This window comes from Salarias fasciatus, assembly GCF_902148845.1.
Source record: "Salarias fasciatus chromosome 23 unlocalized genomic scaffold, fSalaFa1.1 super_scaffold_20, whole genome shotgun sequence".
NCBI lineage: Eukaryota > Metazoa > Chordata > Actinopteri > Blenniiformes > Blenniidae > Salarias > Salarias fasciatus.
The window spans coordinates 8,900,613-8,917,333 of record NW_021941230.1 but is presented as its reverse complement, the minus strand read 5'-3'; the positions used below and the strand labels follow the sequence as shown (position 1 = coordinate 8,917,333).

Here is a 16,721-nt window from a genome sequence, read left to right as displayed (position 1 = left end):
GTCGCATCACGTCGAAGTGTCCACCGATGCGTCTCTCGCGGGATGGGTAGGCACCCTAGACCACCACGCGGTGGGCGGTGCTTGGGATTTGACTCCCACTCACATCAATGTGCTGGAAATGACGGCGGTGCAGAGGGTCCTGCTCCATTTCCAAGCCAGGCTGAAGGACAGCCATGTGCTCATCAGGACGGACAACACTACGGTGGTTGCGTACCTGAACAGGCAGGGGGGGACCCGGTCTCCCCCTCTTCATCGCATAGCGGCGGAGATCCTCCGGTGGGCGGACCGGCACCTCGCGTCTCTCAGAGCGCGTCACGTGCCCGGAGTCCTCAACGTCGGTGCAGACAGAATGTCCCGGGGAGGCCCACTCCACGACGAGTGGGGCCTGTCCCCGTGGGTCGCAGCCCGACTCTGGCGCAGGTTCGGATGCCCAGTGGCAGACCTTTTCGCCAGTGCAGAGAACGCACAGTGCCCACTCTGGTTCTCGCTCAGGTCGTCAGACGCCCCCCCTCTAGGGGTAGACGCCTTCGCACACAGGAGCTGGCCGTCGGGCATCCTGTACGCGTTCCCTCCAGTCCACCTCTTGACCCCGCTGCTGCGCAGGGTGAGGTTGCACAATCTTCACGTGATCGTGGTGGCTCCGGACACCCCGAGTGCGCGGTGGTTCCCGGACCTGGTTCAGTTGGCAGTCGGGGACCCGTGGCCGATTCCCGACGGGCCCGACGCACTGCAGCAGGCAGGAGGCGCCCTTCGGTCCCGCCCCTTCCTGGGCGGGAGGCTCCTGGCTTGGAGGCTGAGCGGGTGAGGCTGGTGGAACTAGACCTCCCCCCAGCGGTGGTGTCCACCATCCAGAGTGCCAGGGCCCCCTCTACTGTCAAGGCCTACAGGTCTCGGTGGAAGCTCTTCACGTCGTGGTGCTCGGAGAGGGGCTTGGACCCGGTCTCCTGCACCATTGGTGGAGTTTTGGAGTTCCTCCAGGCCCTGCTGGACAGCGGTCGCGCTGCATCCACCCTGGCGGTGTTTGCATCGGCCATCACAGCGGGCCACGGCGGTTTCGGCTGCTTTTCTGCACGCAGCCACCCGCTTGTGAAGCGGTTTCTGCGCGGGGCGTGTCGGTTGCGACCGCCCCCCAGGCATGTGGTCTCTCCATGGGACCTCCATGTGGTGTTGGAGGGCCTTAAGGGACCTCCTTTCGAGCCTTTGGAGCAGGCGGAGGACCGCTTTCTCTCCTTTAAGGCCGCCATCTTGTTGGCGCTAGCATCCGCCAAGAGAGTTGGGGATCTCTGCGCATTGTCAGTTCACCCATCCTGCATGGTGTTCAGCCAGGATGGGGGACTCGTGCACCTCTGGCCTAACCCGGCCTTTCATCCCAAGGTGATCACTTCGGACTTCCGGTCGCGAGTGATCCGGATCAGGACGCTTGACTCCATGCCTGGTTCGTCTGGGGACGACCCACGCCTGCGGTCACTGTGCCCGGTCAGGGCTCTGCGTCTTTATGTCCAGCGCACAGCTGGCTTTCGCACCACGGACCAGCTGTTTGTGAGGTTTGGAGCCCGGGGGCGTGGTTCCCCGCTGACCTCTCAGCGTCTCGCCCACTGGGTGGGGGGCGCTATTGCAGCTGCCAACGAGGCACAGAATCTCTCCCCACCAGCAGTGATTCGTGCTCATTCCACACGACGTGTGGCTGCCTCTGCGGCCCTGTGCAGAGGGGTCACGGTGAGTGGCATCTGCCAGGCTGCCTCCTGGGCCTCTGCGTCCACCTTCGTGCGTTCGTATCTGTTGGATATGTGCACTGACTCTGTGGCCATGTCGGTTTTTGGCGAGAACAGGAGTTCGGTCGTCTAACCGTTTCGGTCCTTCTGGCCTGGCTGCCGCGTCCCGGGTGGGCTCGCGGACCAGGGGTTCCCCGCCTGCCGCTCGGCTCTGCCGCGGTCTGCGGATGTTGTTTATGGTGTTGCAGGGGCAGGAGTTCTGCCGCTTGCCGTTTTTGGGTTCACTGCCGCTCCCCGTGCGTGGAACGCGGGCCAGGGGTCCCCCCACTTCACCGCCTGCCGCTGTGGTTTCCCGGCCGGCGTGTGAGTGTGTCGCTGTGGCGATGCTTTGTACGTCGTGGGCCGCACTACGTCGCTAGGTGCCCGCCTCGTCCTTCGGGAGTTCTACGGCTGTTCTGGACGTACGGTTTGTTTACTTCCGTCTTACGCACCAATCCCGTCAGCAGGCCAGCTGGGAGTACATTCATCGACCTACGGCCTTCGCCTTGGTGAGTACCACTAGCGAAGCCCGTAGGCGGGCTAAGCACTTACGAAGTAGAATTAGTAGTTACTGGATGTAACTCCAGTTCTACGAGTAATTGCGTGCCCGCCTACCTGCTGGCCCAGCTGTCTGCTTCCCTTGTTTTTGCTACGTCAGAAGAAGGGTTTGCTTAGCGCCATCCGAGGTTATGTACCCTCGGTGTGGGGCGTGGCGCTGCGCCATCGCGTGCGGGGGATTGGTGCGTCAAGCTTTGTATAGTCTCAGTGGATTGGACAGAGATTGGAGGTGTGCCACTAGCGAAGCCCGTATGCGGGCACGCACTTACTCGTAGAACTGGAGTTACATCCAGTAACTACTAATTTCGGCTCTGGAAATGATTGGAGGTCAGGAGTCCATTTCTTGAGATGAATAGATTTGTAGGAGTTTTTGGTTTTTTTGGTTATATAAAGAGGGTACAACTCCGATGATCTTTGATCAGGATCCTTCCGCTTGGTCTATATCCACTGGCTGCTTTGTTCGGTCGCTTCAGAGACTGATCAGTCAGTCCGAGAGCCTGTCCATGGACTCCAAGGTCTTTCAGCAGCACGGTGATTGTAAAGATGATTTATGATTTATGCACTGCTGTTAAAACTTGGTGATAAATTAACAGGGGTTGCATGTCATTTGAGCAAACCGGACACTCAACATATTTGCAAGCTGTGAAGGAACGATGACAACATGTGCAGGAAAATCTATTACATTAAAAACACACACACACACACACACTTTTTTTTTGTGATAACAATTGAAACGCGTCAAAAGAATGCCCCTTATTTTTGCAGTACAGACTGCAGTTATAAATATTGCCCTGAATCTCTGCACAGTAAAATAAATTGTAATACTGGTGACTGTGGAGTGATTTTTGTTCGAGAAAGTGTCTTTATATGCTGATTATTGAAATTCTTGTTGACCGTTTCTTTTGACAGTTTATTTTATCATCCAGTATTCCACCAAGGAATTTGATTTTCTGAGCTCTTACAGTGTCAGTCCCATCTATTTGCATGATTGTGCAAGTATTGTTTTTACATTTCCCAAGCAGCATGAGCTTAATTGGTTTCCTTAGTTTCTTATTTCATGCATTTTGCGGCTTTTTTTTAAATAAACTCTGGGGGGGGTGGGGGGGGTCGGGCATGTCGGAAGGAAATGCGATACTTGTTCCAACGTAAGTGATTTCAAAATAAAATCTGTCATGTTTCTGCCTTAATATTTAATTTTTTTACTTCTTCTTGTAGAAAACAGAACAAACAACGCCATGTAGTCATTATACGCATTAGAAGAAAGAACGGTTTTGTTCTTCATCACTGTAGGAAAGTCAAATGACACCTAAATGGCACAAAACAGCTCTATGACCGGAGCGGCTCTGTGTTGCCAGATTGGGCGGGTTTCTGCCAAATCAAGCTTCTTTATTTATTGAACACGTCAGACGGGTTGATGAAATGATTTTGTTTATGATGTGTTTTTTTTTTTTATTATACAAATACGTTTTTTTTTTAACTATATTTTTATTGAACAAAAAACACAACACAAACCACAACATTCCTTGACAACATCACCGACAAAGTATAATCTTACAGAAAGAAAAGTAGCCACAGAGAGCAGAGGAAAAAAACAAACAGAAAAGCTACTGAGGCCCAGGGGGCCTAAAAATAAAAATCAATGAATACATAATAATTAGAGCAAAGACATTACAACAGTGTGAGATTTCCCTTATTCTGAAAGAGATCTTGCTATCGGTAGCCACCTTCTTGCAAAAACATCAGCATTCAATTGTAATGGAGCAGTCAAAGCCTTCATTCCATACACCTCCCTCAACTTGTGTTTCCATTGTGCAACTGTAGGTGGCAGTGGATTCATCCAATTTATTGTCACCATTTTTCTAGCAGTCATCAAAAGTATATGTAACAGGTACTTTTGGTTATTGGTATACATATCACGAGTTAGATCGAAAAGAAATTGACTTGGGATGAATAATAAATCAGTTCTCATAACTTTATCTATTTCCCTCTTTACCCCATTCCAAAAAGAAAGCATCATTGGGCAATCCCAAAATATGTGTGAATGATCGCCTACCATTCCACTTTTTCTCCAACAGTATTTTGCATTTGGGTTGTCTATAAACTTGGAAACCACTGAAGGCGTCTTAAAAAAAATCTTGTCTTCATCTTCCAATCAAACTCCTTCCATGTGTTACTATTGATGCCCTTATGAAATCCAATGCAGATTATTTTTCCCATTCTTCATCCTCAATTATAATATTTAGCTCCAGCTCCTATTTATTTTTGATATACAAAGTATTGTCTGGTATATCCATTAACAAATGTCCATATATATATGGGAAACATGTTTTTTGTTGGGTAACTGATGTTTAATAAATTGATAAAGTATGTCTCTACATTTGTTGGGGCAGTTCTTGAAAGTGTAGCTGTTCCTCTAATTCTCTTTTGGATTGTCGACCATATTTTTAAGGTGTGTTTTACCCATATATTTTTAAGTTCCAATTTTTCCTGGGATTGCTTGCTCAGAAATACTAGAGTGGAAAGAGATACAGTTGGCAATGAATTTTGTTCTATGGTGACCCACCCCGTCTCCACATCATTGTTAATCCAGGCTATTATCAAGATGGCTAGGCCATGCCCCAGACACCATCATCGCCTCTGATTTACTCGGATTAACTTTATACCCAGACGCTAGACCATATTCACTAAGACTGTGCAGGAGAGCCGGGACAGAATGGACGGGATTTTCAATAAATAATAATATATCATCCGCGTATAGAGCTATTTTATGTTGGTGTCCACCCTCATCTCTTATCCCTTGTATAAGGGGGTTACTTCTTATCAGTTCAGCGAGGGGCTCAATGCTGAGAGCGAACAGAACTGGGGAAAGTGCATCTCCCTGCCTCGTCCCCCCGCCCCAGATTGAAAAAATTAGAGCATTGGCCGTTAACTCTAACTCTTGACCACGGGTTCATATAAAACACTCCAATCCAAATAAAAAAAGTTTCGTTAAAGCCCATATGATCAAGTGTTTGCTCCAAAAACGCCCAGTCCAATCTATCAAATGCTTTCTCAGCATCAAGGCTGAGAAGCATTGATGGAGTCTTTCTATGAGAAGCAATAGATTATAAATTTCAAGCTCGCCGTACGTTATTGGTGCCATGTCGCCCGTTGATGAATCCTGTTTGGTCTGAGTTAACTAATTTCCGAATGTGTCTTTGTACTGTGTTGACTTTGGACTGTGATGATTGCCTCTGACCATGTTTTTTGGGGGGTCCCTTTCATCTAGCGCATAATTATACACCCGACATAAAATTGGGGCTAGCTCCTTAATGGAAACTTTGTAGTATTCCCCAGAGTAGCCATCGGGACCTGGGGATTTACTATTCTTTAACCTACCTATGCTATCTATTATTTCCTTTATTGTTATGGGGGAACACAGCATCTCGGCCTCATCCTGTGATAATCTATTCAATTGAATTGAATCCAGAAGTTTTGTTATTTTTTTTCCTTCTTTCCTTGTAATTCTTGGCCTTCGTATAATTTTCATGTAGTATGCAGCAAAGGCCTCTTCTATTTCTTTTGGTTGGGAGGTAATTCTACCTGTGTCAGGGTGTTTTATTTTAGGTACCACTCGATTCGATTGAGCTTTCCGCAATTGAAAAGCCAATAATCTACTAGCTTCATTACCCATTTCATAATGTTTCCTTTTCACAAATCTCAGCATTCCCTCTGCTTTATATGTCAGTAGCTCATCTATTTTTTTGTCTCTCCTGTTTTAATAATTCTAATGTATTTCTTCTTCTTGATATTTTGTGTTCCTGTTCTAACCTCCTAATTTCAGCCTCCAATTGAAGTCTCCTGGCTTCCCTTTGTTTTTTTTTTATTCTTGATGTAATTTGAATAATATGTCCCCTCATAACTGCTTTAGCCCCATCCCACAAAACAGATGGCGTAACATCTTCACTGTCATTTATATCAATATATTCTGTAAGTCTGTCACGTAGTTCCTGTTGGGTTAGGGGATCATTCAATATTGAGACATTAAGTCCCCAGTATTTAAATTGTTTTTCTTGACCTAAGTTTATTTTCATCTTAATGGGCTCATGGTCCGATAAAGTTATGGGTTCAAATCTTGCATTCTGTCACTCTGTGTACGTCGGCCTTTGAGACAAGAAACATATCTAATCGGGAGTAAGCCCAGTCCCTCCATCATTCCTAGAACAGTAATTGATTTTTTTGGTTCAAGGTCCTTTCTCAGCAGGTAGGCGGTCTATATTGGAATTTAAGACACAATTATAATCCCCCCCAACTACTACAATTCCCTCCGCTTCCTCTGCCAATTTGGAAGCTATTTTCTTAAAAAAAAAATTGGACAGTCCTCATTTGGTGCATGCAAATTGAAAAATGTAAATTTATTTTCTCCAATCGCCCCCATCACCATGATATATCTGCCCTCCTTATCTTTCAGTACTTTTTCGCTATTAAAAAAGACATTCCTTCTGATTAACATAGCAACCCCTCTTTTCCTCCCTCTCTCATGAGATGCACTGTATATTTGTTCTACCCAGTCCCTCCTGAATTTCAGGTGTTCTACCTCAGAAAGACGTGTCTCTTGTAACATCGCAATGGAGCATTGTAGAGCTTTAAGTTTATTGAGTACTTTCTTTCTTTTAACTGGACCTCCCACACCCTTTATGTTATAGCTAGCCACAGTCAAACCATCCATATAACTCTACCTTTCGTCTTTACTGTCGTAATTCTTTGCATTCCTCTTATCCACGCCATATGTATCATCATCATCTGTTGTAAAAGTCCCATCAGTTGTCAAGGAAGTAACTCAGAACCGAACAGGAACACTGAACATTTCCTGGTAAGAAACATAAGAAATCAAACATACCAAACTGGCTTCCAAGTCCTCAGCTGGCCTATCTCCAGAGGTGACCAGTCCCCGTGTGAAACCGGGCGGAGGCTGGCGGAGTCCCTCCGGGATAATGTCATATTGTGCAGCAATCCCGGTCCATCGAGTACATTGCTGCGGCCCTATGGTGGCTGAGTGTAAATCACTCGTATTGAGTCTGCTGTAGCTGATGCCACGAACCAAAACGACCTTATAATGTGCAAATATTACAATTTGAGCTCGGCAAAGTAGCACATATGAAAATTTAGAGAAATAAAAAAATAACACCCACAACACCACAGTAATAGGAGGAGAATCATAACATTTAACTTTAGCCCATGTAACATAAAATTATCCACTGCTGTTCATGATTGTCAAAGTTAGAAAGAAGATAGAAAAAAAAATTTCAGTGGAAAATCGTATGTTTTATATAATCTTCCCAGTCATTTCAAGTAAAAAAAAAAACCCTGCAGTCTTTCTCCGTGAACTTGTTCCCTCCACCTCGGTTGGCGTCCTGTCTTTCCCATCTGTGTCTGGCCAGCTCTCGCTCCACTTTGTCCCGTTCATGGGGCGACAGTAGCTCAGATGGCTAGAGCGGGTCGTCTCATAACCGGAGGTTGGCGGTTTGATCCCCGCTCCCGCAGGCTGTCATTGTGTCCCTGGGCAAGACACTTCACCCACCTTGCCTAAGTATGAAAGTAGTGTGAGAGTGAATGGTTGGTGGTGGTTGGAGGGGCCGATGGCGCAGATTGGCAGCCTCGCTTCTGTCAGTCTGCGCCAGGGCAGCTGTGGCTACAATAGTAGCTTACTACCACCCAGTATGGTGTGAATGTGATATTGCAGTGTAAAGCACTTTGGGCTCTGTCAATGCAGTGTAAAAAGCATTATATAAGTTTACTATTTAATCAACTCGAAACTGGACGTGCAGGTCCTGAAGTGCCGACGCTGCGACCTGGATAGTTTTTTCCTCGGAGGGTAAAGTGCTGGGTACATACACTTCGCTTTAATATTTTTCTGCTTCAGCTGTTTGACTACATATCTGACCTGAGCGCGTTTCCTCTGTAGCTCCGGTGAGTAGTCATTGTCAAAGTAAATCTTCCTCCCGTCCATCTTCACTGTGCGGTTGTTTCCATGCTTGTTGGAGGATCTGTTCCTTCACTGTGTAATCCGCAAATCTAATCACGATGGAGCGAGGAGGGTCATTTTCTTTCGGTTTCGGCATGAGCGCTCTGTGCGCCTGGTCAATCCTGATGTCATCCTCTTTCAGCGGCAGGTCAGTCAGCACCGTCGGCAGTAGCTTTTTAATGAAGGAAACCATATCTCGTCCCTCGCTTCCTTCAGGGACCTGATACAGCCTTAAGTTTTGCCTTCTCACCCGGTTCTGAAGATCCTCACATCGCTCCATAAGTTCTGCCTCGAAGCCGATGGCTTTTCTGTGAGCCGCGGTGATCTCCTCTGCGTTTGTTATCAGCTCCTCTGCATCGATAACCCTCTTCTCCAGCTTCGTTAATTGTTCGCCCAAACCTCCGACTGATGTTTCAAGTCGCGTGAATGATTCTTTGGATTGGCCTTTGAATTCCTTTACATCCATCCTCATCTGTAAAATGACCTCCTGTATTTCGCGATTTGATAGGACGACAGCTCGCAACATTTCCTCCATGTTTTTAGCAGCAGGTTCAGTAGCTTTACTAGCGCTAGCTGCGCCTAGCTTAGTTGTTTCCAGCGATTTTTCGTCCCCTTCTTTGTTTCTAAACTAGTATCTGGAGAGTCTTATCGCCAGCGCTTGTCTTTGTGGTGTCGTTGGGCATGTTTTATGCCGAGTTTTGTTTAAATGTCGTTCGGTAAGTTGGTTAATCAGCAGACCTCAAACTTTTGCGTCCTAATCTAACATAGCACTGCTGGAAGCCCCACAAATACGGTTTTAACGTGCATTTTCAACCGAGATGGCAGTTTTAGCTGCTTTCTATTGAGTTAAACGGGTTTCATATTGTTTACCGGGGAGGGGGGTGGGGGTGGGGGTGGGGGGGTGCAACCTCCTCCAGTGGACTGCAGAGACACCGCAGGCGGTGATGCGGTGATTCTGTTCCGTAGACGGAATGCAGCCGTTTTGCAGCCGGACCGCATCCAGTGTGCATCAGGCGTGATTGTCATTTATGGAGCGTGCTGCGTGCGCACACACACACTCGCTCGCTCACGCGCGCACACACTTGATGCTTCCTTCTTTCTTTTTTTAACCGCACAAACTTTTTTTACCCCCTGCACCTCGCGGTCTACCTGGGGACGATCGGTATCGACTGGTTGGACACCCCTGCCCTAGAGTCTAAGGGTATTGTTTTACTGGGCAATTTGTTATGTAATTGTGAGGGAAAACTACTTGCAACAATACCTTCTGTGTATACTACATCCCAGTTTTGAGTTAATAAGTCATCAATAATTGTCACCATAAACTGTGAAAACCACCAGTTTATGAGGGTTATGTACTGATTCATTTGATGATGTTATGTGACTCAATTTGTCATTTTGAAACTGAAAGTTAGCGTTTCATAACTGGCTGGTACAATGTTTTTCAGACAAGGCTTATTCACCAAGGTCTCTTCAGACTTTCCCCGAACTCATTTTCTATGATGCACACAGTTGAGTGAAAGGATTTTGTGGTAATGAGAGCAGACAGGAAACTGACAGTGAGGATGTAGCAGAGGAGGAAGAGGTGCAGAAACAAGCATGATGTGCCCTAAATGCAACATGTATTTGCAGGAAACCAGCAACAACCTGCACATTTCGGACAGTATGAGCAGTTTGTTGTTTGTTTCTTTCAAATGTTTTCTTTCTTTACTGCAAAAAAACACATGATAGACTGATGAACATGCAGTATTAATGTTCATGTTACTTGTTCTTTAATGTATTGACTTTGATCTAGAAATACTTTCTATTCCCAAGTGTAGTTTTGAAAATCATTCTGAATATGATTTAAACTCACAAAAACCAGTAGAAATCTGATAAAAACTAATTCATCGGGATTCATCGAGGCAGGAAAAAGTGTCTGGTCGAGCTTGACAAGGGGCCTCACATTGACCGTTACTTGCTGAGAGGGCAGCCAGATCAGTCGAATGAAGCCCAACGACAACGAATGACGAAGCTGCAAAGAGCTGAGTGGTTGAGAAAACAACACAACAGGAAGGAACGAGCAGGGACTGGTTTTTAAAGGGATCTATACAGGTTCATTTAAAACCTGTTCGAACAGCAGAAGAGTTGGAACCTTCGTGTCCCAATAAATGAGTTGGAGAAGCACCTATAGGATACCTACTTGGATGAGCAAAGGTATAAACCAATAGCAATTCCTCATGAGATGCCACCAATTCATCCACCGCAGCACCAAGTGGAAACTGGACCCCCCTCATGGAGTGAAGTGGCAAGCACAGTGGAGCGGGCAAGATCATCATCAGCCCCAGGGCCGAATGGCATCGCCTATAAACTGTACAAGAACGCCCCAGGTATCCTAAGATGTCTCTGGAAATTGATGTGAGTGATGTGGGAGAAGGGAAAAGTGCCTAAAGCATAGCGAAGAGCAGGAGGGATATTAATCCCTAAAGAAGAAAACTCCTCTAACATTAGTCAGTTTCAATCTCCTAAATGTTGAGGGAGGGATATTCTTTGGTGTGGTGGCCCAACGGCTCTCTGCGTTTCTACAGAAGAACAATCTAATCGATCCAGTAGTGCAGAAAGCAAGAAAAAGGAGATGGGATGATGTTGAAGAGGGGAAAGCTCACATGGGCTGAGCTATGGGGATTGGAGTCAAATGTGTTGAGCTTCATTATCAGAGCAACATATGTTGACCTGCCTACTCCTCTGGATGGGCCAAGATCCAGCCTGCCCTCTGTGCTCTGCACCAGCTTCACTCAAGCACATCTTGGGGCAAGATCAGTCTGACTCAGGGCAGGAGGTATACCCGGGGACGTAACTAAACTAAGTTTTGAGGTGCTGAGCAGTGGAACAAGAGGCCAAGAGAGTAGCCATCAACACCATGCCTCTCCACCCCAAAGACCAGCGCAAGCAGATCATACCTTTTGTACAGGAGGGAGAGGAACAGACATCAAGCTCTTGCCCTCCTGAGCTCAGACAACTACAGGGAGCCAGAGACTGGGAAATGCGCATTGACTTGGACCACCATCTCGTTTCCTTCTGAGATTGCAGCAACCAACCTTCGACCAGATTTGGTCTTCTGGTCAAAGTCCCAGCAGCGCGCCTTTCACATAGAGTCACTGTCACCTGGGAGGATGCCATGGGGGAGGCCTTTGAACGGAAGAAAGCTTCGTTATACTGACCTAGACGCTAAAGGTGCAGCGAGAGCTTGGAAGGCTGTCGAAGTGGGCTGCAGAGGCTTAGTAGGCCACTCCATCATAAAACTCCTCAAAGACTTTGGAATTAGTGGGGCGATACAGAGGAAAACCATCAAAGCCCTGGCCAATACAGCAGAAAGAAGCAGCCAGCAGTGGTGGGCCTTCCTCAACAGAGAGTGTATTTTGATAAATGGCCGAAACACTCAATGAAGTTGAGGTACACAACTGAAGATGAGTCAAGGGTTGGCCTCAGTCTGTTACCACGATCGAAAGTAGTTGCAGGAAGGTTAGAGTTGGATGCAGAGTGACAGCAAAACCAATGTCCAACAGTTTTCTTGAATTTACATCAGAATTAGACAGATTCTCTTTGGTTTTCATCAGAAATTTACTGGTATTCTTTCATTTAAATAAGATTTAGACCATTTTCTTTTTTAAATTTGTGAATAGGTCTTGATCTTACAATCCCTACATATCAGCACACTTCTTGCCAGAAAATAGATCAATTTTTTTCTTAGGGTTTTCTGCTTACTATTGTATATGCTTTTTTTTTTTGCCTAGGTTTTATTACTTTCTATTTTTTTTTCTTTACTATCTTTCTATTTATGTTTTGGTAATGATAGTGTTTCAAATACAGAATTTTGAGCCATGCCATGTAACATGAAGAATCCTTGAATGCATTAGATTTCTTCTTCTAACCTAGAACAAGTCCGACTACATGTGACTGTATAAAACATTTAAATGAATTTTGAAACAGATGTTAATGGTAACTTTGAACCAATGCAGTCAGTGTGTGATAAACAGTGTGCCTTGTTTTGTTTTTTTTTACACCTAATCTTAAATTCATTTTAATTAGTTATAGGTATATATTAATTAGGAAATTTTAAATTTCACAAGAAGTTAAATTAAAGAAAGCACTGAATACATTGTTACCCATGTACCGAATGCAACACGAGCTCTAATCTGTTAATTTATGAGTTTTTATTTGAGCTTTGGTGGGCGGGACTTGGCATTGTGCTGTGCCTCTCTCATTGGTCCTCCTCGCTGTCAGTGACATTCCTTCCTGCACTGCAGGCGTCATGGGCTGTAAAAGTTTATCACTTTGTGTAAAAGAGGAGTTTTAATCGCGGCTCAGTCACACCTTGAGGAGGTTATACAGCCTTTTCATCTTCTCTCCGCATCACCTCATGGCTTACCCGAGATATGGAGGGGTGAGTAAACTGTGCAGACTTTTAGTTTCAAACAGACGAGCTAACCCGAATGTCACACCTTGTAGTCTATTTTTTATTTCATTCTTGTTGTGTGATTCTGGACAGTGTTCTTTCACTTAAACCCACATGTGCTCAACATTCAGAGATTAACCGATTTTTTTTTCAATGTTTTAACAGGCGGGGGTGATTGATTTTGATTGGCCAGCCTTCTGCATCCCAATTTTCATTAGTTGTCAGACCTGTCAATCATTTTGTGATGCCCTGAAGTATCATTCCGAAAACAAAAATATTTCTAAACCCCTCTAAAAGGTTTGTTCAAATAAATTCTGCAAACTAATCCATTTATTTTGGAGACATTATTGGCTATTTCAGGCTGCCAAAGCTACTTTTTTTCCAGCTTGCAAAGCTACAGTGCTCATGTTACCCTATGAGGTCAACACTGGAACCTTTCCTACAGAGAAAGCATGGCCAACACACAACGACTGAGAGTCTTTTTGGGAATTTGGGGCCATTTTTGAGGCAGATAGGGATTATACCAGAGGAGGGAAATGGTATGACTCCTTACCGCCTTGAGCCATGGCTGGAGGAGTCTAACACAGAAAACATGTATGCAAGAGGGACAAAGTAAAGCTGGACTTTTTTTAAAACCTTGCATCCTTTTCAGGGTCGCGTTGTGCTGGTCAGTGGCTCATGGTGGTTTGTTAATCATTATTGCAATCAGTATATTATTACCGTTTACAACCTCCAATTTGTGCCTCTTCTCCAGCGCCTTTAATATTTCACCCAAAGTCCTGGAACTCTTCTGGAACGAAAGTAGATAGCATCTAAGTCTGTATAACACAATGTTCAATCTCTATAAATCAATATTTTCTGAAGCCGATACCGCCCTCCAAATCATTGCAGACATTTTTGTGCAAAAATATAAAGAAAGAAAACAAACGTGAAGGAATCTATCATTCTGAGAGGAATCTTATGCAGAAATTGATGAGGGCAGTCACCATAAGAAGGAATGTAATTTTGAAAGAGATGCATGATCCCAATGACATCTTGGTCAATCTGCACAGAGGAGGAAATAAAATAAGAGACAGGTTTTTTTTTCAATGTGCACATGCATACATGTTGAAGTGATTTTTCTGTTTTGTTTTGTGTTTTTTCTGTTTGATTTTTTTTTATTAATGTGCAGAAAAATAATATCTCAATTAAGCAATAGAAGTGGATATTGTAATCTATCTAAAGTCAATCTGTTTGTTTTAGCCTGCAGCCTTCTGTCCTCCAACGCTTACGCCCCCCGCAGTCAGTGACCCCACGTGGGGATTTTTCACATCAGTCGCCAGCCAGGTAAGTTTGCACAGATCTCCATTTGCACATATTTCATTGAGCAGTGGAAGGACCCCAGTGTAATACTCCTAACTAGACTTCTGTTATCTTAAGTGTCAGCTAGATAATACAGCAAACGGTGTGTGTGTACGTGTGTGTGTGCGTGTGTGTGTGCTGTCTTTTCAGGATGGAGAGGTGGATGCTGACGAGCTCCAGACCTGTCTGACTCAGTCTGGCTTCACTGGCAGCTATGCTCGTAAGTCCTGAGGTCAATGCCTGCAAATGAATTAGGAACAGAAACATCAGGGATCTTTGACTGTCAGCATTACTCTCATTTCCACTGCATAGAAGGTAACATACTTCCTGCTCCTGGGTTCATTCATCTTTTGTCTGTGCAGCTTTCAGCTTGGACACGTGCAGGATCATGATCTCCATGCTGGACGTATCCTTTCACTGGTGCCTCCAGTCTTTGGGAGCTCTGACGTGTGCATGAGGTGAAGCTTTCTTAACCACGTTGCCATCAGAAAGACTACTCGGGGAAGATGGGCTTCAGTGAGTTCAAGGAGCTGTTCACCGCTCTGAACGGCTGGAAGCAGAACTTCACGACCTTTGACCGGGACCGCAGCGGCACTATAGAGCGACTCGAGATGACTCAGGCCATCAACGCCATGGGTGAGATTTACAGGCACAGAGTCCTCAATGCCTCCTGGTTATTATTTATTGGTGCAATACTCTACATCATATGTCTGTTTTTACGTGAGGTAACAAACATACATGGTGTGAATGTTTAAATTCTACAACTGTCTCAAGCTAAGTTGGTCTTTTAGTGATTAAAAATGTGTTTAAATAAGTGGGTTCAAAACCTTTAACACTGGATTTTAAAGGTCAAAGTCCTCTTGAGTCTCATTGATGGCATGTAGATATAAATCTAAAGCTTTTGGCCTCTGCAGGATACCACGTCAGTCCTCGGGTCCTGGACGTCATGATGAAGCGCTACAGCAGAGAAGGAAGGATCTACTTCGACGACTACGTGGCGTGCTGCGTCAAACTGCGAGCGCTCACAGGTGAGCTGCGACCTGCGAAACTCTCACACAGTCCGTCCGCCGCATGCTGACTCTCTCCTCTGGGTTTCACAGACAACTTCAGACGCAGGGACATCTTGCAGCACGGACGCGTCTCCTTCCAGTACGATGATGTGAGTTTTCTTCAAGAACAGACTCGTCAGACACAGGAAGTGGAGTTACAGGTCAAAATCTACTGATTAGAAAATGGGTAGTCACTGCTAATCTCTAAAATGAAGCTCCAGTTTGGACAAGTTGAACCAAAATGAGCTGAATTGATTAGTTTTGTTGTTTTTAATGATCCCTGGTTTGTATGCAGTGACATAATTCAGCCACAAGATGGAGACAGTCACTTGTCTTTTAGTCAGTTTTAAAAGCAGAAGAAGAAATCATTTAAATTTTGCAGATTTGCTTCCTCACTATATTCCAGGATCATAAATAAACCCACAGTCAGAGTGAAAGTGAAGTGGAATAACTTCCTGTGTTCTGTCCACAGTTCCTTCTGTGCACGATGGCCATCTGAGAGCTGCTTCCGGTGGACACACTGCAGTCCTGAGCCCCTCCTTTAGAGCCCGCCAGAGGACACCTCACTTCATTCCAAGACAAAGTGGCGTTCTAATGAAAACAGAAAATGCATCGTTTGTCACTGCTGTAAGAGAAGTTTAAAACCACAAAGCTATGAGAACACCCTCACACACGAAAACACAGATGTCACTTTTGGTTTCCGACCATGTTGTCTGAGATTTTCCACGATACCTAACATTTAGAATTTTTCTTTCATAATTCCTTGCACTGTAGCCACTGGTACTTTTATTATCACCTTTTGCATTCCCAAAGAATCCTTGCAGTCAGGATGCTCCAGAACAGCTTGGACTAGTTGGAATGATTTGAAACTTTTGATTTTCTCAGACTGTCACAGTTTGCTGAAGGTTATGGATATTTTTAGACATGCCACTTTTTCTTGAAATGAAAGCTGTTTTCCCTCCTTGTCACTTGTATCATCTCATCTTATTATCATTTGGGTGACACTTGTGTCATTCATGGTCCAAAAAAGAGAAGTTGCTGATTGAATAAAAGTATTTTTACATTAAAATTTGAGTGGGGTTTGAATGATTTTAGACTTCTGTATTTTTTGTACTGTCCATGGTTTTGACATGTCTGGAACAAATTAAGAATACTTTTAAAAAAAATAAAAAATAAAACAAATTAGTAATTGGAAATTTTGAAGCTTCATGAAATTTTGTTTTCAGTGACTGCAGAACATTACTGTGTGAGTCAAAGGAGGCAGAGCAGGTCCGTTTATTCTTCCCTCTGCTCCTTTTCATTCAAACAAGTGACGATTTTATTGTTGAACTGATTTGTTTTCATCCCCACAATGAATTAAATAAACAAAAAAATATCAAAGAAACGACACCAGTTCTCCAGATTTGACCTTTTGAAACTGTTACTATGGTTTTGAAGCCTCTCAGACTTAAAGACGGTTGACTCTGATCAAATATATCTATCTCGTTTCTAATTTTACACAAAGAAACACATTTATAGAAATGTAAACAAAAGTACTTGATTACTGAATAAATTTATCTGTAACAAAACTTACATATTAGTTAACA

At 44.7% G+C, this 16,721-nt stretch overlaps 1 protein-coding gene across 1 annotated transcript; it reads left to right on the top strand.

The window, feature by feature from the left end:
* The first annotated feature begins 12,638 nt into the window (after positions 1-12,638).
* On the top strand, positions 12,639-16,183 carry LOC115384117 (grancalcin-like). The gene is made up of 8 exons (XM_030086444.1): positions 12,639-12,733; positions 13,988-14,071; positions 14,237-14,306; positions 14,449-14,492; positions 14,575-14,722; positions 15,001-15,114; positions 15,187-15,245; positions 15,608-16,183. Exons 1-8 carry the CDS (start codon positions 12,710-12,712, stop codon positions 15,632-15,634), a joined length of 570 nt encoding a protein of 189 aa, XP_029942304.1. The 5' UTR covers positions 12,639-12,709; the 3' UTR covers positions 15,635-16,183.
* The last annotated feature ends 538 nt before the right edge of the window (positions 16,184-16,721 follow it).

Excerpts from the sequence above, each read along its gene's own strand:
- LOC115384117 (XM_030086444.1), top strand. The coding sequence starts at position 12,710 with ATGGCTTACCCGAGATATGGAGGG. Across the intron at positions 12,734-13,987 it reads CTTACCCGAGATATGGAGGG|CCTGCAGCCTTCTGTCCTCC; the intron begins GTGAGTAAACTG and ends TGTTTGTTTTAG. Across the intron at positions 14,307-14,448 it reads CTTCACTGGCAGCTATGCTC|CTTTCAGCTTGGACACGTGC; the intron begins GTAAGTCCTGAG and ends TTGTCTGTGCAG.